Source organism: Sinocyclocheilus rhinocerous, unplaced genomic scaffold (genome assembly GCF_001515625.1).
Source record: "Sinocyclocheilus rhinocerous isolate Xijiao unplaced genomic scaffold, SAMN03320098_v1.1 scaffold650, whole genome shotgun sequence".
NCBI classification, from domain to species: domain Eukaryota; kingdom Metazoa; phylum Chordata; class Actinopteri; order Cypriniformes; family Cyprinidae; genus Sinocyclocheilus; species Sinocyclocheilus rhinocerous.
Window position 1 is genome coordinate 1,147,527 of NW_015638019.1, and position 23,975 is coordinate 1,171,501.

Here is a 23,975-nt window from a genome sequence, read left to right on the forward strand (position 1 = left end):
TCCACAGTTTCATTCAATCCTGTTTGAAGAGACACACACACACTGTATAGATTCACAAACACTCTCTCATGCGCATACACACACACATAGGGTTCTCAAGTTCAAGCATCTATCTGGAAGGTTCAAACACATCTTGAGGCCATTTATGAGAGCAGGTATGAACGTACTTACATAAAGTGCTCTTTTGAGCTTTCTTACAATTAGATAATAACTAAAAGGCATTTTTCATTTATTAGGTCTTTATATAAAGCTGGTATTTATATCATGTGTTTTCAAAATGCAGACTAGCATCTGTCTTTATATAAACTGTACATGAAGGCAAGGCACTATACAACGCAGAATAGAAAGAGATTTTCTCTTATTCCACAGTTTCATTCAATCCTGTTTGAAGAGAGACACACACACACTGTATAGATTCACAAACACTCTCTCATGCGCATACACACACACATAGGGTTCTCAAGTTCAAGCATCTATCTGGAAGGTTCAAACACATCTTGAGGCCATTTATGAGAGCAGGTATGAACGTACTTACATAAAGTGCTCTTTTGAGCTTTCTTACAATTAGATAATAACTAAAAGGCATTTTTCATTTATTAGGTCTTTATATAAAGCTGGGCAGTGCATGAGGGCTGCCTTGTGCATGTTGGACGGTGACTGGCTTTATGTGGACACAGCAATGCAGAACAATGGGAAGGATAAGATGCTGGGGAGCACTCAAAACATTCAACAAGAAAACAAAACTTGCTAATTCACTGATAAAAAAACAAAAAAAAGGAGAAAATGGGAGAGAAATGTGCTACAAGAGGCTGCTAAACCCCTGCCCATCAGTGTCTTTTCTCCTTCATCCAGCCCCTTTTCACCTCCCTGTGTGGTTTGACACAGGTAGATCTTCACTTGCGTTTGTCCTGTCTGGATCAAAAGGAATGAGAAGGTCTCCACTTCAGATTCAATCCCAGTCAGAAGTTCCTTTAAAACAGTCCTTTGTCTTTCTTCACATTCACTTGCTTCCACCCTGGCAGTGCCTCATATTCACTTCTTGTCATTTCCAATGCTTTCTGCAGAGAACATACACACATATATAATTTTAAGTGTAGGGATTTAAAAACGCATGCAGGTGACACACAAGTGTTAATCATACTCAAGACTGAACAAAATGGATGAACGATCACACACAAACACAAGAGCTGTAGGATATTGGTCACTGCCACTCATCAATCCAAAAATGGGAACAATATTAGAGTACAAAGTATTTAATTTAGGGATGCACAATTCACTTGTACCATATTCTGTTATTAGCTGATATTAGATTTTTTTTTTTTATTTATAGTCAAAATCAATGTTGAATATTTTTAATTGCTCATGCTCATTTCTCCCATTTTTACATTTAAATGACCTTTGCCATCATCTAACACTCAAAGCTAATAAAAACAATAATTTAAAAACACTGTTGAATCTAATCAAAATGAATATTAAGTTTTTATACAGTATATTATAATGTTGTGATGCCCATTTAAAAAATATATATTTTAGTTTTTTTTTTATTCATTTAGAAAAAAGTGGTTATTGTTATATGCCATAACATGAAAATAATTACTGGATTAACAATTTTATTATTAGCACATGCCTGAATGAAAGAAGACTACCATTGAAAAGTTTGGGGTTAGTATGATTTCTTGTTTTTGAAAAAAAAAAAAAAAAAGTCTTAGGTTCACCAAGGCTGCATTTATTTTAACAAAACAAAACAAAACAAAATAAAATAAAGTATTTGTGAAATATTATTACAACTTAAAATAACTATTTTTAAAATGTAATTTATTTCTGTGATGGCAAAGCTAAATTTTCAGCAACCATTACTCCATTCTTTAGTGTCACATGATCTTTTGGAATATGCTAATTTGGTGCTCAAGACACATTTATTATTAACACAGCTGAAATTATTCTTCTTAATTTGATATTTGTTTATTTTTGTGTAAGCTGTGATACATTTTTCAAAACTGCTTTATGTTTTTAAAGTTAAAAAAGGCAGTTATTTGAAATCGAAATCCTCTGTAACATAGAAATGTAAAATAGAAAATAAAAAATGTATTTACTCACATTTAATTAAATGCATTTTTACTAAAAAAAAAAAAAAAAAGTATTACATTCTTTAAAAAAAAAAAAAAAAAAAAAACTTAATGACCCCAAACTTTTGGACCATAGTGTACATCCAAGAAAAATTCACCCCCATGTGTGAGACCTAGAAAATCAGTGAGATAACAGTGGTGAACAGTGACCCAACACGCTGCTAGATACTAGGTGGCTTGTGCCATGGCATGTGTTACACAAGCACACAGTGATGCAGTTCACACAGTGAGGATGCGGCATTAGTGGGAAAACACCAGTGTTCCTCATGAAACAAAACTCACCTTCCCAGAAGCCCCTACACCCTGGCATGTGAAGGGAAAAATTAACCTCATCAGACGCAAGACTACACCAGCAAAAAGGGGAAAAGCAGAAAGATGCAGGGAGAGACAGGTTAAGAGAGGCTGCTTTAAGATGACAGTGGGAGCAGAAGGAGAAACATGAAATAGATGAAGGGTAAAAAAGGCAAAATAAAAGCAGATAGTACTTGAAAGACAGAACATATGAGCACACACAGGCAGACAGATGTTACAGAACAGATACACTTCAGTAATATCCCTGTCCAATGTCTCAAAATCATACAATACTTTAAATAGTCCAGAACTATAAAGTTAGGCTTTTTTGCACAACTAATGAAACTTAAACGCTACCGAAACAATCAACCGAGTAATCTTTTGAAACCTCATTGTTAATGTGATTTTTCTCACCTCAAAGTCCTCATCTGAAAGGTAGATCTCAAGATGCAGAGGGTCAACTCCTGCTGGTAGTGGACGGGCTTGAAGATCAGCAAGTGGGCAAGTGGTCTTGCAGAGTCTAGTCAAGACGTCTTCAACCAGAATGATCTGATTACATACTTCAGCCTCCTATAAATCACAGAAAACAACTAAATCTTTAAACCATATTCTTATAACACAAACTTGGTATGTGGATTAAACTCTCTCTCTCACCTTCTCTGTGATCTCAGCGATGTCCTCTCTGTGTTCCCAGCTGGGAAACATGTTAGTGAAAGTAAGAGGCTCAAGTCCTGCATGGATCAGGTATGATTTGGGAGTTTTTTTCTCATTTTTTTCTATAAAACCAAAAGCAACGTGATGTTATTGCATGATTTTTTTTTATATTGTCAGAATATTAAATTACAATAAAAATGGTAACAAATAAAAAATTAAAATGATACAAAAAAAACTGGGAAATAATGCAGTTCGGATTTGAACTTACATCCCCCATGAGCACAGCAGCTTTGTATGTTATAAAAACATGCACATATATGTTCAAGAGAAATTCATTTCAAAATGATATTAAGTAAAGTCAAATTTATAAAATTGAAGTCAAATCTTTTTACAATACACATCATTTCATAGCTGCTTTTCAGAAAGTTGTTCATACTTGTCAAGCTGTATCACTTTGTTAATCTTTGAACCACAAATTAAGCTATTTTTATTGTGACATGATATCCATCATAAAATGAATCCATATGAATCGAGCAGTTTTGTGAAGTCTTGTGAATTTATATGACCGCTTTATATGACGAACAGATTTAATTTAGGATTTAAATATTGGCCGGTATTGTTCTATTGAGAGATTTAAATATTGTTTGGTTTTGTTCCAAGGGAGAGTAAGTAACTCTCAAAAAGTATTATGAAAATATGATCAGGTGTTGTAGTTAAGACAGCTCAAACATGCATTTTTGTTTGGGACTAAGACTTGTCTGTGAAACCGGGCAAAAGGGTTTTAATATGAATTCATTTCAAATAAAATATCTCTGATTTCCTTACTATATTGTGTTGTTCTGCACTGTGGTTGAACCAAATCATCAATTATCAACCAAAATCTTTTCAACAATATAAGTAATTTTCAATCAAAATCTTTATCTTATTGTTGTCATTTTGCCCACCTCTAAGAAGTTTAAACGGGGAGCTGCTAGAAAGTCAACATATCATGCTTTATTAAACAATATCATTCTTGTTTCTTTCCTAACACCATTAAAGACCGGTGTGTCTTTTTAAGTCACCTTTGCTATATTGGAGTACTGTTCCCATGGCACACTTCCTGTCAGAGTCCCATCGTGTGCGAGCTGATCCCGTGCTCTCACTGTCCTGAGGCCACCAGCCCTGCCATAGGTACACTTCATGGTGATTATCCACCAAAAATAGGGCTAAAAGACAATCAAACACAAGTAGAGACATCATGACACTGCCACAGACATATCTCATGATTTTTAAATCAGTGTGAAGAATCAAATTTCCTTAATACATTATGCATGTAATGAGTGTAGAAAAGCCTAATTAAAGTGTAACTGACACCCACCCAGAATACCTAACAGTGCAAGTTAACAAGTTACATCAGACAGCACTCTTAACAGTGTTTAGTGAACATGAATATGTCAAGCACCTGGCTGAGTAGCTGTATACAAATCCTCCTGTAGGAAAGGCATCGAGTTGACCAAATTTGGTTCCCTAGATGGATACACAAACTCCACTGCCACAAACTCTCCTGAAGTGCTGCTTAACTGGAACAGCTGGGGAGTGAAGTTGAAATTTCCCGGATCTGAGAAGCATGACAAAACACATGAATCAACAGTATCTTTTTAAAGACATGCACAAATAAAAATAATACTATATGTCCATTTAGCGCAAATCCAAACAATCTCAAAATAAATCACATCTCTTTAATGTAAACAGGCACATATTCGACCGCAAAACAGGGTAACGGTCTGCAAGTTTAAAATAGTTTTGTCTTATTTAATATATACAGTACATATGTATTAAACTTGGTTTATGTACTAATATAATATCAGTACATTCGAATTAGAAGTTAATCAATGCTGGATTTTGCTAATAATGTGTTTAAAGAAAGACAATTAACAGACTGTGCTGCTTAAAAAAATCTATATATTGAATGTGACAATGTTAGCTTTCACCTTCCTGTCATAGGGTAGCCCAGAAAGAAGAGGTAAGAGTTTATATTGAACTAAATGTTGGATACAGTTTATTATGTAACCAATATACCAATAATATGCAGGAAAAATGTATGCCTAATGCTAGACTTTTTGAAGTTTTAAGTTTGAGACTCTTATTTTGGAATGCATATGCACCACTATTAACAGCTGCTCATTCAAAAAAAATGAGGGAGATAAAATACAATATCTACATCTACAACATATTAAAAACAAGCACTATAAAGTAAACATTGCTAATAGATCATAAGCAATGGCTTTGCATAAATGTGCAGTATTCATTGATTGTGAACTCCTCTGAAACCATGAGCCTGTAAAATGCACAACAGCACTGCGTTTTTATTTTGAAATGTGCAGCACTCACATTTAGTTTAATAATCGCATTAGGCTGTATAACGATTCCTGCTTTCCTGTCTCCAAATGTAAGATCTCTTAAAATTATAATCAAAGGAATTGTGAATAGTTCCAACTTGAGGGTGAGCAAAAGATGACAGAATTTTCATTTTTGGTGAACGGTTTCTCAAAACCTTTGTTGTCCTATTTAATACATAAGACTTTTTATGACCTTAAATTGATCATACTGAATTTAAGACTTCTTAAGGACCCGCAGGAATGCTGTAAATCACCCGCACGTCAGCATGCAAACACACAGACACATGCTTCTCTGCTCACCCTGCAGCATGCAGTCATACGCCTTTCGATCTCTTCTTCCCAAGGCCTCCCAGAAGCCATGTGGTTCAGCTCCCTCATCACACTCCTGGATGGACACCTTACTGCTGCTGTGAAGCCCCGCCTCCAGAGGACACCTGGAGACCAGAAAGTCTACTTCAGGGGCCTGCAACCTTTTTGACGTGAAGTGCCGTTTGTTTGTTTGCATGCGAGTTGACTTACTGCTCTTTAATTTTGTTGGCAGCGGTACGACCCACATCACGTGTGTGCATCTGTGCTTTGCAGCCATGCCACAAGTACATGCTGGCTTTTGGGATGTTCAGGAGGATCATAGAGGTGCGAGACCGTAAGCTGCTGCAGTGGCACACGACCTCTAGCAGATGGCCCTCTAGGGGTTTCTCTCCTCTCACACAGTATAAGTGCCAGTCATCTGTAAAAAAATAAGGGAAATCGAGTCAAGTCTGTAAGAAGTAATCTGTTCAAAATATGATTTTCAAGATGTAAAATTATGTAAAATATAAACAGTGTGTGGGGTAAAGCTAGCAAAAAGATTACTTTGTGCATTTTCTTCCTCCTCTTCTCTCTTTCCAGCATGAACAATCATTCCTCCATTGAAGCACTGTAAGAAACAAGGAGGCTCCTTTCCCTGCTGTACCTGGACCTGCATAACAAGCATCGTGTTAAACAGACTTGTTCTTACAAAATACTTTCATTTCAAATAAATGCTGTTATATTGAAAAACATGTCAAAAATATTAAGCATCACAACTCTTTCCAACATTGATAATAATAACAAATGTTCCTTCAGAATCAAGCGAAAATATTAGAATAATTCTTGAAGGATCATGTGAAAATTCAGTTTTGCCATCACAGAAAAAAAAATACAACTTAAAATTTTTTTTTATTTTTTATATTTAAATAGAAAACAGTTATTTTAAACTAAAATATATTTTACAATATTACCGTTTCACTGTATTTTTTATTCAAATAAATGCAGCTTTGGTGAGTATAAGAGAGACTACTTCTTCGAAAACAAACAAAAAAAATCTTACAGACCGCAAACTTTTAAACAGCAGTGGAGAAAAGGCTTAAGAACATCCTAAAAATGAGTTTTAAAGTATAAGATGATCTATAGTGAATACCTGAGCACCCCTCTCCTCATCAAGCTCTATAGTCATCAGTGCTGAGGTTCCCTTTTCATTCACAGTGGAGTTGCGTCCCTGCCAGAAGAAATAACAACATTTCTCCTTCCCTGGACCGATGATCCGTTCTGAATGCAATCTCTTGCCAACTGTACAAAAAAGCAGAGAGTTTTGGATCATGGTCAAACAACATTTTCAGAAACACTATATCTTGTGGTTTCACAAAATTTAATTAATACATATGAGAGCATTTGAATATAGATGGACTGTATGATGGGACACAGTGGGAATAACATCAGGCCATGGAGAGGAGGTTTAATTTAAATTAAATTAAGATTAAATATGAAAAATGTGCAAGTAAAGAATCCAGAGCATTTTATTTATTTTTTTCTTCATTTAGTTTAAATTTTTCCCCTAGTTTTAGCAATTTTAGTGCTTAAACGTTTAGTTAGCTCCCAGAGCACCCATTTAAGTTTTCCATCTTAAATTTGTATTTTATTTAAATTACTGAAACTGAATTTATTTTTATATTTTAGTTGACAAAACAACATTACAATGCACGCCTCCAACATACAACTCACCTGCTGTACTGATCATGTACTTCCATTTTACCACATATGTGTCTCCTTCATGGAACTGACCAATGCTCTGTTTGGGTAGACGACTAGAACAAGCAAGAGAGAGAGTGTTTGTATAATGAAACCCCATTAATTTAATAGCCTTAACAAATAAATGATCCATCCTACCTGTAGTCAAACTCTAGAATGTGCCAGACATCAACAGATAATGTGCTGATCTCAAAATTACGCCCCTCGTCACCTTCCACCAATCCATAACCTCGTCCAACATCGACCCCATCCAGAACGGTCTTGACTGGCGTCTGTACTGTCGTCAACATCAATGATGCATCGTATGGCCGGCATTCCCCACCCCGAAGCTCCTAAAGAAATTAACCAACCAATTTTATTTGACGTTTTGGAACATTTTAAATATATTCTGAAGTATATGATTCTAATTTAGCAACTTATTTTGGGCGAGTCTACCTTGTTTTCTTCAGCATGCGAGTCACCATTCTTCTTTGTGGATTTCTTGGAGTCACTCCAGTCCAAAAACTTCTCTTTAAAAAGAATAGTCTCATTGTGCTGAGTTAACCTGCCAAACACAGCCCAGTCTGGTCGTCCCTGGCCTTTCCTATGAAGAACAGATTTAGAAAAGATTCTATAATTGTTTTAATTTCATAAAGATTTTATACAAATCTGTATATAACTACTCTATATAACTTCATAAGAATAGAACAAAACAAAACCATGAGATGTGAACACAGCACTTATGTATTTTAGGAGATACGCATCAGGTCTCAGAAATTATGCTGGCAGTTTATGAACACTGAGATACTACGCTACTGTTTTGACAGGGGTAGTAAGTTAAGCAACAGCAGCACAATTCTGACCTGAAAGGCCTGTGTGAATGAGCTTTCAAAGGTCACAAGTGCCAAAACTTGATTTATGATGGAACAGTACGCATCAGCACAGCCAAACATACTCCGTTCCGTTTTGTACCTGGGTATAACTGCATTGCACTCTCCAGGGTCCAGAGGATTAATATCACAGTTGGTGTAGTCAAAGGTGCCATTCCACAAGTGCTTTGCCAGCTGAAATGCCACTTTTCTCTGTGCCAGCGTCACCTCCTTACCATGCCATACGTAGACCTCGCTACCAAAATCAAACACCAGCACCTAGATTTCAAACAAGAATAAAAAGTTGGTTTAAACTTGAATTTGCCTTACTTTAGTTCATTTTATATAACAGAGTGTTTAGCATAGATGTACAATATATTTATAATTTAACTGAATTTAATTTATTTTAATTTAATTGTCAGGTATTGGCCTGAGTAGGTAATCGTACCAAATATGACCATAGACCCTAAAACAGGCAATCAATTTTTTCAACTTCAAGCATGCAACCTTGTAGACTGTAGCTTATAATATGAATAAAATATATTGCTAGTTTAAAGTTTAAAAAACAAATCTTATTTCATTTCATCAAACCATCCCTAATATTAAATATGTAGTATTTTCAAGTACTTCTTTAGGGTTAAGCATGGAGCATCGAGGAACTCGACCCCAGTAGTCATCTTCAGGAACAAGTTTATCCTCTATGAGCCTGTAGATACAGTTGGTTTCTACGACGGCACTCTCATAGAACTCATCTTCTTCTGGAGTGCCAGCGGCTGTAGGGTAGAGAGGGCCATATTAACAGGGACTGTGGTAAGTAAAGGTCATTAAACTGCTCTAACATCAGCATGCCTTATTATGCTTGTGCTTACCTTGATAACTGGCTTGGCCACCAAGAATCTTCCAAAACTCTTTGGCAGCACGAGTGTGAGTGTTGGCACCTTCCTCAATGGTCTGCACATACGAGGCTCTGCATCCCAGGTCATGCTTGGTCTGAATGAACGTAGCTAACTCTGCGGCCTGCATGATATGATATGATATAATATAATATAATATAATATAATATAACCAGGGTTCAAGCACTTTAAGACATTTAAGCACATAAGGAAAAAGACACTGTATATTATTTAACAAGCCAGTAGTCAGCTAAATCAGTGATTAAAAAGAGCATTTTTGTCAATTACAGGTAATTTACCATAGAAATATGATGCTTATTAACATTTATGGCTGTTATAGCGCCACCTAAAACTTTGCATGCTTGTTTAGAATCATCTGTCGCATGTGCTCACCTAGTTGGCAGTGTTGCCAACTGCTTTCAATTGAAAGTAGCTAAAACTGGTAGCTAAATGTCACTAGATGACATCACAATGGCAAATTCACTGATCTAAATAAAGATGAACGTAGATCAGTGGACAAGATGAGAACTTAGATAAGGTTTGTCCAAGAAGTTGCTATATTTGTCCCTAAACTTTTGAAAAAAGTCTCAAAAGGGGAGGGGAAGTCGCTAAATCTAGCTACAAAGTAGCTAAATTGGCAACACTGCTAGTTGGTGAAGTTTTCATTTAGGAATTATAGGCTTTTGGGTATATTTGGACATGCCCCTTTTCTAAACGAACCCATTATAGCAACCCAAGGGTAAAGTTCAACATTTTTTGATAATTATTGATTTAGAGAGTTCAGAGAATCGTGCTGCAGTGCTTATATCGAGGTTGAGTGAAAAAACTAGGACTAGTTAACCCTGGCTAATAGATGCTCAAAATTCATCGGCCAATGGCCATGTTTTTTTGAGTAGTTTTTTTTTTTTATGTCCTCATAGACACTTGTGGCCCTTTGGACAAAAACATGGCATACCAATTTTCAAATCGATCGGACTAATGGGGGCGTAGTTATAGCCGGTTTTATGTTTGTATTTTTTTTCCTGTTATAGTGCCACTAAGCGGCCAAACTCTGTTTTTTTTTTTTCCATTGTGACCTCAGATTGAGCTCTTTCATGTGTTCCCAGTTTGGTGAAAGTATTTTTTTCCATTCAAGAGTTAAAATTTGAGTAAAAGCAGCTCTGGCCCTTGGGAATGTTTTAGTCAAAAGTCGGTAAGTCAACTTTTTTTGATAATTACTGACATTCACTCTCCAGAGAATCTTTCTGCACTAGGAATGGAAAAAAAAACTCAAAATACCCAAAAATCTGAGACGTGTTTTGTCTGTTGTGAGCCAAGGATTCCAACAATATAAGACACTTGAGGCTGCGACTAACGGTTTAGGAGTTGAGCGATTTTTGATCGCTGTAGCGTCACCATCAGGCCATTTTAACAATTACAATAGGATTTCAGCGTTATGCGCTTGAACCCCTAAAAAGACTTTTCCATTAGTTTAAGACAATAACCATTTCATCACTGGTGAGATGTAGGTCAAACTCCGAGTTCAATGAACTGCAGTCTGGATTGAACAATAATAGAAAGTTGTAAGAGAGACACAGGAGCTTTTACAATTCACCTCCTGCTTCCTGTACAACAATATGACATTTCCTTTGTGGTTAATTCTGTTTACTTCCTGCACGTGGGGGATTCACCAACATATGAATAGTACTGAAAACACCACGGATGAGTACAGGATATGACAGATTTAACTGCAACAAAATCTTGAGAACCAAAAGAACATTTTTATATGAGTCACTAATACTGACATCTTGCACTAAACATCCAGTGTTATTTTAGTATTATTTATATACTATTAGTGTTCATTAATATTCTGAATTAGCTTTTATTTTACATTTTTATTTAAATTTTAGTTTACATTTTAATTATTGTTGTTTTTTTCATTTTATTAGGTTTTTTTCCAACTTAAATTTAGACAAAAACTGAAATGTTACCTTGACAACTGAAATAAAAGTTTAAGAATTTCAATTTAATACATATTTATATATTTTATTTTATTTAAGCTTTAATTTTATTAGTTTTAATTAACAACAACAATACTGCTAACAGCTGGATATTAAACAATGCTAAAGCTTGATAGCGTGATGTGCATTTGTTTGTACATATCAGGACACACTCACTTTGGCCTTCTCAATAACATTTGCAAATTCTCCAATCCAGATGAAGCAATAATGAGATGTGATCAAAAGGAAGCAGTCACCACTGTTCAAGGAGGAAGCTCTGGGCTCAACCAGTCTGGTCTGGACATGCCGTCGACCTGATTAAAATGCACAGAGAAATTGGGACACTATCAATGTGAGTCACATGCTGAACGCCCTGATGTCAGCTGCAAACAAACCAAGTGATTTGCTTTGACTGTACAGCCTAATCTTGGTTGAATTTTAAACCCAAGACACCTAATGTTATGATATAATGCATTACAATGAAATGTTATAGTTTACTTTTATAAAATGTGCACTGAAAACAGTTAAAATCAGCATAAACTTCCCTTTAAACAGAACATTACTACAGTTGGCCATAATATGTTGTTGTTGTTGAACTATCTGGTTTCTTTCTCTGTTTTTATTAAGGATAGAATGTTGTTTTGGGAACATGCACATAGGTTTAGATTGAGAGGGATGCCTTATGAGGAATTGGTATCCAAAGCCCTTCTACATCCTACAACAGCTGTCCCCATAACAAAAGCAGCAGGTCTCACGCAAGATGGCTTCTCCCTCCTACATTTAAGTAAACAGCATATTTCATGGCTGTCTCACTGCCAAATAAGTGCTGTCTCAACAGAAACACACAGCATACTCTATATGGCTAGCTGCTAATCAGAGACCATTAATCTTTATATGAAACGTTGCAAATAAAGCTGTGCCCAAACAAGGTCAGAACGGGTGATGTTGATCAGCAGAGCCATCTGTAAAAGGAGCCCTCCACCCTGTCACTGAGCTGAAATTTTGTGCATCACAAACAGCTGTTGTCATCACTCACCTTTGACTTGAATGAGCATGAGTTTTTTATAGGGCATGGCACTGTTGTTGGAACTCTGCTCAGATGCATTCACACTTCGCAGACTCACACTGCTGAAGTTTTCCTTACTGGCCAATCCAGCAAGAGCAACCTCAGAGAAACCGCTGTTCTTATTCACTAAGAAAGAGAGGAAAAGAACAGAGACAGACAGCAAGAGCATGAACTCTTAACTTTTAAAAGAGAGTAACTCAAAACAGTGTTTCATTGTATTGCGCTATACTATCCTCACTCTTACATTTGGAACGGTTTGTGTTAGTTTGGTGGCAAGAGATCCAAAAAATGATTCACTGAATCACCTAAATCCTTGTGCAGAATTTTTTTTTTTATTGTAGAATGAGATGTCTAGTTAAAAAATGCTGTTTGTCACACACACTGGCTGACTGAAATTCCAACACTATAACTAATTTTATACAACAGTTCTTTATGGTCCTCGAATCTGATTGGCTGGTAAGAGTGTCGATAATAGAGTCCAACAGAACTCCAACAGCCGTTTCACCGTTTGTATCACTCCGCTTGCCGAAGTTGCCGTATTTCTCACAGCGAGTGTCATGGCAGATGCCCAAATCCACTATAATTTAAAAAATAATACAGTTTCGTGTCACAGAGTGTAGTTTTAAGAGCATTTTAGGCGAGAATGTACTTGTTTGGACTTCAAATATGCAGTTTATTAATAAAGATAACGTCTATTTGAAAATTTGCTTCGACGTTTTGGAGAAGTAAGCTCCAGGGCATCAGCGGTCATTCAGCGCTCATAAACCCGTGGAGAGAGCGCCTCACCTCGGCCAGATCTTCTGGAATTTACCGCTGGCTCTGGTGTCTCTATAGTGGTTAAACATGAGATATATTTCGTTTTGGGCAAATCTAATGGGCAGTCTTTGGTCTCATGAAGCTATTATTTGTTCCAGAGCAAATAGTTTTGGCAAAATCTCATGTTTATGTAACTTCAATGCTGTATTTCAGAGAGCTGCCTTTGTACTTTTGACCGAATTGCCTAGCAGCTTTTATGATGGTTGTTGTTTTTGTTTATTAAATATTATTATTCAATAAATAATATTTTATATAAATAATAGTAGTATTTAGTATTAGTATTTTAGTTACATTGTTCCGCCATCAGATGGCGACAAGATAATGTTTTTTCACGAGTCAGCAGTAAAGACTTTTCAATTGAAAAATACTTAAGTGCAGTTTTGAGCAAGGACGTTATTTTTTCTTTCAAAAAGTTTGTATGCAGTCAACAAATGCACCGAGCTGCGCTGTCATCAGAAATCTCCTTTAACAGATGAAAGGATATGGTACAAGCCTATCGGATGTTCATACTAATTGTGAATATGAGACTGATCTGAAGAATAAATGCTGTATCAGATGCAGGTAATCACAATCGCTCAGTCAATCTCTCTCATAAAACTCTACTATACACAATACACCACTTTTAATACAGTAATACAATATGCTTTTAATGAAGCAACTCAATGTTCCTTTGTTACTAGTTCTAAAATGACGATTTGGAATTAGTAACGGAGGCTTGGGCTCAGCTGTTAAACTGTCAACTTTAGATTTGAATCCGTGGAGGAAGTAGTTCTGCACAAAAGAGGGCTTTAAAGACACTCCGTTGTTATTTTTTATGTATTTACACACTCATGCCATCAAACTGTTGTATAAACGCAATACCACACTCGTAGACGTGAGATATGGCTGTATAACGGCACGCTGTGATTACCTACAGCCAAATCACAGCGTGCCAATATGCAGCCATATCTCACGTCTACAAGTGTGATATTGCTTATATAAATGTGCATATTTAAAAGAAATGGGTTCATAAACTGAGTAGTCCAATTCTACACCCTTCTTCAATCACTCACTCTTTTCCCGTTTCATCCTCTTGCTCTCCAGAAGGCCGATATTCAGTCTCTGTTCTGTGTACTCATGTCTGATGTCCTCCCGAACGGCCAGCATTTTCAGGGGGTTTTTGGATGACTGAACGTTTCTGGTTGGCCGTACTGCACGCTTGTGCTGCACCATGTCTGAAGTCAATCTAAAAAAAATAAATGTATTTGTCAAGCTGTAAATAAACAAATTAATATTCTAAAACAAAAATATGGCTGTTTGTAAAGTGACGACTTCAAAATCCACTTTTAGCACCACAATTGCTACACATTTCTTTTGGCTTTACCTGGGCAACTGCACTCCAAAAATGGCATCAAAATCGTCATTGATTTCCACCCTGCTAGTGATCTTGTCCATATCCTCTGTGTGTCTATAAAACTTATTGAAGATCTCATCATCCACAGTCATGACCTCTTTAACAGACTTCTCTGTGACTGCAATCGTGGCCTCTTGAAGTCCTGAAACTAAGAAATGTATAAAAACATTAATTAATAATTAATAAACTGAATAAAGTTGATATAGGACAAAATGTAACATCTTTAAAGTTCATTACATATTTTCTTATCACACTCACCTTTACTATTGAGCCGACCAAGGAATGACTCCAACTTTTCCAGCTTCTTGTCTGACTCCAGCTTCATGTCCTGTCTGACTTCTATCTCTGCTTAAGAAAATACAGCAGTGATATAACCATATGTATGCATACATGACATATAAATATAAAAAAAATATGACAGACATAGTAGAAAGAGAACAGAAAATACAATTGGAAAAAAAGGGTAGCGGGATCAGGAAGTGATACAAGCTGGACTTGAATATGAGTACAGTATGGTTTCTCACCTTCATGTGGCTTTGAGATGGTATGGGAGGCATTCTTGTTTTTAGAGGACAGAGGGGACAGCACTGGATTTGTGAGAACAGAAGGGGCTGCCAGACCTGGGAGAGAGAAAACAGAGAAGAAAGTTTAACACAGTTACAAAGCAAAACTATATACATCAAAACTACCTAGTACAAAAATACATTAAAAAGTCTCAATTTGTGTCACTGCTGTGACGCAATATGTGCAGTTTTCACTGACCTTTTTTAACCATACGTCCAGCCACTGTAAACTGAGTGGAGTCATTGGATGCTCTGTAACCTTTGACCTTCCAGGCATCCTCTTGTGTGGTGATGAGCTGCTTGCGTTCCTGAATAGACATCTCGATTTGCTCAATCTGCTGACTCTCCACCACCTCATTTCCCATCCTCTGAGATGACAAATGAGAAAAAATTAAGCATTTACATCAATGTCAGGGTGAACCATGTTCTCACACTTTAATTAAAATATCTTTTTAATCATTTTAATCTAAAAGCGATGCTTTGTTGTAGGGGTCGACCGATTATCATTGCCGATTTTAAGCATTTTTACGATTATCGGTATCGGTCATTTTCCAAACTGATTCGCCGATAAAATAACTTAATTTTGAAACGCGCTATTTGGCTCTGATGCAGCCTGTCAGAACTCACCACTCTGTGGCCTAAAGCAATCTCCGCCCACCGCCCATCTGATTTGTTGGGAGTCACGAGTCTGACCAATCAATGAGGAATTCCCTCTCACTCCGAAAGCCTTGCTAACTGGAGCTGCTTCAGTGATCACGCACCAGTTGTCTCTCAAAGGTAAGGCAGCAGCAGACGTTGCTTAAGTTGCAGTAAATTACAATCCACTAACGTTACACTGAAGTTGCAAAACACCTCAATATTATCTATGATTTCTGCGATGCAGAAAATGTGTACGGAATCCAGTCATATAAATGGAATTTCCTGTATGACGCGGAATATCACGGAATTTGTCAAAGTTTGGATGAATTAATCAAAAGTAGGTCAGTACACTTAAATAGAGTCGCGATATGGACTAGTATCTGTAAATATTAAGCCGCAAAAATACTATTTAAATATGAATCCTGCATGTTCTGCGTGTCTCTGTGTATGTAAATGGTACATACGCGCGGTTTTGTTTTCTACACATACAATTTTGAAACGTGCAGTGCTCATGTTTATTCAACGAAGTCAAAGCCTTTTGGAAAATCTATTTGTGATCTATTTGTGGCGGTCAGTTCTGATATTGTGGCGGGCGCCACAAATAAATCAATGTATGGGAAACACTTACATAGGCTACAGAAACGTAAAAGTTCCTCATGGCAACCCATCAAAAATAAGTTTGGGTTAGCTTAAAGAAATTATCAGAAATATATTACTGTGGTGCAGTATGATATACATAATACTACAACTATTATTACAACTTTTGTTTAAAAGAATAATCACACAATACGCTATTTCTAACATGTTTTAATTTTAATAGTAAACCCTTTGCCAAAAAAATAAATAGTTTAACTATCATTTGATTAAAAGATAAATTAAACTGATTTATGCCTTCATTTGCACTGTACTGTAAATTAAAACGAACTGAAATTTATAGTTTCACATAGGCCAAGACATTTCAATAGGCTATTGAACTAAGTGTGCATGTAAAAGGCTATGATGCACAGAGGAAGACAAGAGTAAAAAGTGCAGTGTGGGATTACTACACTCAACCAACACCAGGAAAGGCAGTTTTTGTCAGAGCCCTTGTTATTCTTAATTTTGACATTAATTTTCATTTTTACACCAGACATATATATCGGTTCAAAATATCGGTTATCGGTCTACTTGATATGTAATAATCTGTATCTGCCCTGAAAATCACATATCGGTCGACCCCTACTTTGTTGATAAACATTATGTTTATAAAAGTAGTGAGAGAAACAACACATCTCATAAAAGATTTAGCCAAGAAAAAAAAACTCAAATAAAATAATGAAAAAAGCTTTCAGTATACACACTTAGCCACCGTTTTCCTAACATTACCCTGGAAACACACCAAATTAAAAGCATCTAAAATATACAGAATATTCATATGTAGTCAAACTAGCTAGTTATTTTCTCCAAAATAGACACCAAATACAACACCACAAAAACACTTAACATACATACGTTTACATACATTACAACAAGTCTTATTGTTGTGTTATGGAGGAATAGTGGATGTGTGTTTGGGGGTGAGAGGCACCTTCCGTCTCCAGGGGTGATGCTCATCCACCTGCACGGGCAGGGGGGTAGCCTTCACACAGAGGGAAGAGCAGGAAGACAGATGGGAGGAATGAGGGATAAGAAAAGAATGGAAAGAAAGCATAAAAGGTGAGAGGATGCATGCTAGACTAAAGAGGCTCCTATGAATAGACATAGGAGGGAGATTCTTCACTGCACCGCTGACCTCTTACTCCTTGTTTAGTTTTACGGTCAAACAGAATTATATAGGCATGTATGTGTCGTCCTATCAGTTGGTCAAGATAATGAAGATGGTAGAAAGATTTATACAGGCCAAAAGGGTTTTAGGGTTTTCAAGAGTTTAAGAGTTAGTTAGTAGAAGACAAGAATCTGTCAAGAAGACAAGAACTGAGAGTGCTCAATTAATCCAAGAAATACAAAGAGGTAATTTCTTAGACTTCAAGAAATGCTTGTACATAATGATGTGCATTGTAAAAAAAATAAAAAATAAAAAGTAAAAGGATGTTCGCAGAAGCCAGATGTTGTTTATTTAATAATTATATTTCTTATTTTTGTTTTGTTACCATTTATGTACATTTCTTTGTTACATGCAAGTATAACACAGGTAATATATACAGGCAATGAACTGCCATCCCTGAAACACTGTCCGTGCATTTTGTATGGTGGACTTCTGGTCTGACGTGCTTTAACCATAAATTTAAGAGGATTTAGTATGGGGCAGGAATTAAAAATGGGGGGGAAAAAATATTAGTGGTCAAAAGAGGGCGGCTGTCAGTATCAGAGGGCGGAATGAAGAGGATAGTTTACATTGGGTGTTTTTGCTCACCTTGGGGAGGATTGCTATTTGATCCAGTGGTTCAGAGACACACGAAAAGGAGGAGGAAAAGACAGGATCCTACAGACAGGACAGAGAGGGGAAGCAAGACAAAAGATGGAGAGACACATGAAAAAACAGGAGGGAATGAAGAGGAAGACCAGGGACAGGCAGCATGCAGGTGACACTGGTCTTAGACAAAATGTCACCTCTATAACCACATGACCTCTAGACAAGACAAAGTAATTTGCTACAATGCTATAGTCAAATCTAAAATACAACACACAATCACCATCCTTGTACAACCACCCTGAATCTAATGATGCTGAAATCGTTCTCCAAACTATGTTGTCAATCAAGCAGTTTCAAGAGAAACCCTAATGGAAAGTACTGGAATCAAATGAAATAAGTGGGCAGATACAGTACTGTAAATAAATCATAAATTCAAAGGCTCATCAGGTCATTAATTGATACTGTCACTGTGTGTAAAATTTACGACTAAAGCTAACTGAAAGCCTGTAGCCTATCTATAAGAGTGGTTGAACAAGGCAATTAATACCACACCATAACCGTGAAGTCACCATTGGGTAAAACGACAAAGCCACCACAATGGCTGTTAAAATATAATAGAAAACAAACTTTGACATTGCAGAAATCATACCGTCACCATGGTAGCAATGTGAGAGGAACAAGCAAATAAAATCACCACCACAAGCAACTGGGTAATCCTGAGTTGACAACAAGATCCGAAACACCATGACAGCACACTGACGTCACCGTGATTACAAGGATTAAACACAAAAACAAAACCATAAGCCTGGTACGCTGGCTAAACCCGTGCTAAGCTTGTTAGCACAGTGGCTAATGGCTAACAGCCTTACCCAAAGTTGATCAGACACGGCAAAGTCATCAATCATCATCCCATCATCCTACATAAAGGGGTAAAATGAACAGGGGAGAAATTATCCCCTACTAAAAGCTTGGATACTGAACTTAACCTTTAATCTGGTTACTGTGAAGAATAAACATGTTTATTATGCAGTCTGAAGATGCTACCTGCATTAATTCTAATAATAAAGTAACTCGGATTGTGATTCTCAATATTATTAAAATGCTACTCATATTAGAAGTTAACTAATTTGTTAAATCAGCATGAAATACTGTATTAACATATTCTGATCTACAAGTATTAAAGTCGCAATGAAACTGAATACAACTGAATATTTTTTTCCCCGTATTTACATGTACATCTGAGTGAAACGTTTGATTGAATGGAAGCAGATCTGAATGCGAGCTTGCAGTTTATTGTGAGAAAGGGAAGGGTTAAGAAGACTAAATGATTGGAGACGATCTGCATACATCACCACAAGATCTCAGGGAGAACAAATGAAAAAAAAAAAAAAGTATAATTTTCATTTCATGGCAACTTTCATGCTGATGAAAGAAGATCTTGTAAATAAATTGTGATTGTTAAATCTGATCTGCCAGATCTTCAGCTGAGTATTGGCTCTAATGATAGCTAATTTCCTATGCTGAACTTTGTAATAAGTGATGTTATAAGTAAATCACATTACAGAATTTATGCAACCTGAAGATATCAAAACCCTGCAAGTGAAGTGAATAGTCTAGAGAATAAATCCAAACAGAGAAAGGCATGTGAAACCTCACCACATCCCCCACCGTTCTAGAGAATTAGCATCAAGCATGCAAAGTTTTGAAACATGTTTTATTATAATAAAAAAAAAAAACATTCAGTAAAGTAGTGGACTAGCAGAAAGACAAGATTATGCAGGTTAAGAACATATACTGTATCAAACATACAAATAATCCAGAACCCTTTGCTATAAAAATGTACACATTCATGATGACCACGTGATCTCTACCAGCCCTATTAAAACCTTTTTTTTAATTTCAGTCACAATAAATTAAGAGTGCATAAATAATACCTCTAATTTGACAATTTCTAAACATCATTAACAATCACACTACACTATTTAAAAGTAAATAGATTGGCTAGCTCTGAGCAAACCTGTCTGCTATAGAGATTGTATACAGATTAGAACTGTCGAGTTTCACACAGAAGCAAATAAAATAACATTTTAAAAACAATTGAAAAGTGACCCATGCACACCACAAAACCATGCTAACAGAAAAGACAGAATAAAGTGAAATAATACAAGATAAGAAAACAATGACTAGCACAAACCCCTTCTCTGTTTAGAGTTACTCAACTGCACAAAGGCCAATTCTAAGCTGAAATGCTGGACTATTCAACAAATGCAAACTAAACTACTAAATCACAAAATTAACGAGTTGCATGATATTTACTCTGCATCAACCGGAGCTGATAATACAAGATGTTACAAAATATATATATATATATATATATATATAAATATAAATATATATATTCATCAATCTAAAACAACAGCTGTTGAATACACACTGTATATGAAATTAGACAACGCACCATGACCTATGACCTGTATGGTCAGCTGAGACAGTTCAAGGTTCAGAGGTTACCTTCTTCTTGAAGCTCTGCTCCACTTCCCATAGCTGGGCGTGTCTTTCAGACACAGCAACCTTCACCACATCCTGTTTCTTATTTATCCTGTTCCTCCAGTCTTCCTCTCCACTCTTCTTCAACAGAGCCAGCCTGCGAGAGACACAATCATGTGTCATCATGAATTCTTGAATGAAATGATCTAAAAAATCTTATATACACTTTTAAATGCTTGAAATTAAATTTGTAGATGCATTTACTAATTATTAATTGTGTAGACTTTTAAATTTCTTAAAAACATTTAATGGATGAGAAGGACCAGATAGTGAAGCAGCTAACAAGAGCCAAGCATGCTTGGGAACTCCTTCAACACTGTTGAAAAGCAATCCAGAATGTATATTTGTAATTTCCAAATGTATATTTATGCATATTAAAAAACAAAAACAAAAAAAAACTGTATATTGAAGAACAATTAGGTGTGTTGAAACTTTTGACTGGGATTGTGTAACTAAACATTCATGACAAACAGAAATTTATATTGCATATTTATCTCTGTGGAAAAGTTAAAAAAAACACAACAACAAATAGGCATTTTCCATGCTCATTGACATGCACTAAACTCTTTTCAAGTGTGGCTACATTTTTTGTATATATGCAGATGAGTGGTTTTCATTATGTCATTAATCAATTTGAATAGCTTGCATCAGCTTGCTTCCTATGGCAACAGACAGATGCCCATCAGTTACACAATACTTTGATCTCAAACCGGACACAGCAGTACAGCTCTTACAAAACTAAACAAACCAATCTATACAGTTATACACAATAGAGTGTTACATGGAACTGGAATATGCTACACATAAGTAAGTTTTTTTTTTTCTAATATCTGTCCTCCTCCATCTGTGTGCTTCCTGTCAGACCACAACACAAGGAGGCAGTCAGATGGCACGAAGACATTACCGCAGCATCATTACTATCGACAATGACCTAATTTATAGTCAAAAATGTTGTGCAAGGACTTTGAGCATCTGATGTTTCCATTTCTAATGTAATTTTTCTCCCAGCTCTCATTCTAAATAGAATTATTGAACTGACATATATTCAAAATACACACAGTGCAACCCACTTTCCCCAAATAGTCAAAGTGGAACACACACAGAAAAGTCTAAGGCAACCTTGTTTTACACAATTTACAATGTCCTGCTTTATACCGAGATAGAAAGATATCGGTTTTCAATATACATCTATAGGTATACATTGACCTATGCAAGAGAAAACACTTACAAATGACATTCTGCTGACTTTTTTTCATATCACCACATCATAAACTTCACAAACTATTCAAAGATGTAATTTTGGATATTTAATGTTTTCATACACTCACCTCTCTTTGATGGACATCTGTCTGGCAGACATGATGTCTGAGAACTTGTCTCCCTCCTCTGTTTTAAAGTCAGTCTCCTGCTCGTCTTCTCTCCTGTTGTCCTCCGAGAGGTGTCCAGCAGACTCTGTGTGCGTGTGCGGTGCGAGAGCGCCGCTCCGTAAAGAGGATGAGCCCTGCGATACAGCTGCCGCTGCACGTACTGCGGCTGTGTGCACAGGAAGATCTGTTAAAACACAGATACAGGAAAGGGTTACAGTAGCCCCAGTGATACAATCAATAACAGCTCAGTGACAGGCGGAGCCACCACAGACACATACAAACATAGCTAAACTCTCTCACACACACTCAGTCCTATCAAGAGTTGATGCTCGCTTGAGCATGTGAATACACATAGTAAAACTGATGAATATGTAACACAGGAAATGAGTGTCAGTTTCTAAGCATAAAGGGAAGTTTTGTTGCTCATGCTGTGACCATGTGGCTTAGACAGACATCTTTCTGTCTTTTCAAATGGGGAAAAGTTTAAAACCACCAGCCTGAATGAGACACCAAACAGGAAGACTCTACAGAACAGACGCACATCATATCCTATCCACACCAATCTTTTTGTAAAGTCACACTGATATCAGCACAGAACACATGTACAGCAGAGATTTGAGATTTTTGAGATTTGTCAGTTATGATTTTATTCCATTTGAGTGACCTTAATTAAATAAATTTAAAAATATTAATGACACTTTTTAAAGAAATACACTGCTCTGCTGTCTTCCTTTCATATCATCAAATCACAAAATACACAAACTATTCAGAGATGTCATACTTTCACACACTCATCAAAGCACCTCTTCTTAATAAAAGTATGAATTTCTTATATACACACACACACACACACGCACACACACACACATACATATACATATAGAAAGATCTTACTGACTCCACTAAATGTTTGCTTGGAAGTATTATTTATAATGATATCAGATATATTTGGCATATTTAGTAAATATACAATGACAGCTGTGACCTGACTTCTCTCCCAAGGGGCTATCTGTCCTATTTAGGGGCTCATCTTACCCAAACAGTCAGGCCAAATTAAATTATAACTAAATAAACAACTACGTCCATCAATTTCCCCCAATAATAAAATGTATTGGATGATGCGTCACCAACTTGTACATGTTTTACTGTATGCGTCTAACTATATATCAGTAAATGTGCACTGTTCTTACAGAGAGCATCTTGCCATATTATTAACTAGGAAAAACAGGTTAAAAAAATACAAAAGATAAGAGTTAAATAACAATACTTTGAAGTACAGAAACGTATGAGAAGATGTGCCACTTAGAAAAACACATCACCTATATTTCTCTACCTGATATGGCTGTCTTTGACTTGTGCTCTCCATCTGTTTCTGAAGGGTCTTGAGGGGTCACCAGAGCCTCATTGTGCCCTTTAAACTCCTCCCAGTCTCTGGCCGGTTGAGCATGTGGTGTTTGTTTCATGCTCTCTGGAGAGGGGAGTTTCCTCTTCCCCATGCTCAATAACTGCTTTTCTCCTTGGGCCACCGGGAACACATCTGGGCCCTGATGAGCAGTTTGAGGTTGGTAAGGTGGGGAGAGGGTCTGCTCATAGTAGGCAGGGCCAGATACATCGGGCATGGTCAGGTGGATGTCACCAGCATGTTCAGTGGAAACGGTTGAGGATCTCAGGGCTGAGGTAGAGGTGGATGCAAAACGAGCTCCACCTGCAGGCTGCAGCTACAAGAGGACAATAAAAGAGAAGGATGAAAAGTTTGAGCAGAAAAGGAAAGGATAGATTTCAGAGTGAACAGTATAAGAAAGAGAAAGATTAGAGCAAAGAGAGAGGGATGGGATGAGAACAAAAAGTGAGTCAGCATGGGCAGGAAACAGCACATTCATCAACAGTTCATCAGCAGACACACGTCAATCATGCTGACTAATCAGAGGTTGACTTAGTGCATTTCCGGTAGCTGAAAGGCAAGCATCAAATCAGCTA

At 36.6% G+C, this 23,975-nt stretch overlaps 1 protein-coding gene across 4 annotated transcripts in view; it reads right to left on the reverse strand.

Moving 5' to 3' along the window:
- Positions 1-270: 270 nt before the first annotated feature.
- The window catches only part of svila (supervillin a), a 55,086-nt gene continuing 31,381 nt past the window's right edge, over positions 271-23,975 (reverse strand). For 2 of the 4 annotated variants that reach the window (XM_016564508.1, XM_016564509.1), the window contains 29 exons: positions 23,332-23,716; positions 21,960-22,182; positions 20,596-20,728; positions 18,954-19,001; positions 18,085-18,153; positions 17,260-17,310; positions 15,253-15,421; positions 15,015-15,110; positions 14,749-14,838; positions 14,461-14,638; positions 14,150-14,322; positions 12,252-12,407; positions 11,393-11,529; positions 9,213-9,360; positions 8,971-9,116; positions 8,447-8,622; positions 7,931-8,078; positions 7,634-7,827; positions 7,469-7,551; positions 6,888-7,036; positions 6,302-6,407; positions 5,969-6,176; positions 5,750-5,883; positions 4,513-4,668; positions 4,133-4,276; positions 3,072-3,193; positions 2,832-2,987; positions 2,409-2,429; positions 271-1,058 (listed from right to left, as the gene is read on the reverse strand). In XM_016564508.1, the coding sequence (XP_016419994.1) occupies positions 972-1,058; positions 2,409-2,429; positions 2,832-2,987; positions 3,072-3,193; positions 4,133-4,276; positions 4,513-4,668; positions 5,750-5,883; positions 5,969-6,176; positions 6,302-6,407; positions 6,888-7,036; positions 7,469-7,551; positions 7,634-7,827; positions 7,931-8,078; positions 8,447-8,622; positions 8,971-9,116; positions 9,213-9,360; positions 11,393-11,529; positions 12,252-12,407; positions 14,150-14,322; positions 14,461-14,638; positions 14,749-14,838; positions 15,015-15,110; positions 15,253-15,421; positions 17,260-17,310; positions 18,085-18,153; positions 18,954-19,001; positions 20,596-20,728; positions 21,960-22,182; positions 23,332-23,716 (4,086 nt within the window). In that variant the 3' untranslated portion in view covers positions 271-971. The remainder of the gene's footprint in view (positions 1,059-2,408; positions 2,430-2,831; positions 2,988-3,071; positions 3,194-4,132; positions 4,277-4,512; positions 4,669-5,749; positions 5,884-5,968; positions 6,177-6,301; positions 6,408-6,887; positions 7,037-7,468; positions 7,552-7,633; positions 7,828-7,930; positions 8,079-8,446; positions 8,623-8,970; positions 9,117-9,212; positions 9,361-11,392; positions 11,530-12,251; positions 12,408-14,149; positions 14,323-14,460; positions 14,639-14,748; positions 14,839-15,014; positions 15,111-15,252; positions 15,422-17,259; positions 17,311-18,084; positions 18,154-18,953; positions 19,002-20,595; positions 20,729-21,959; positions 22,183-23,331; positions 23,717-23,975) is intronic. The other 2 variants (XM_016564510.1, XM_016564511.1) reach the window with 2 other exon arrangements.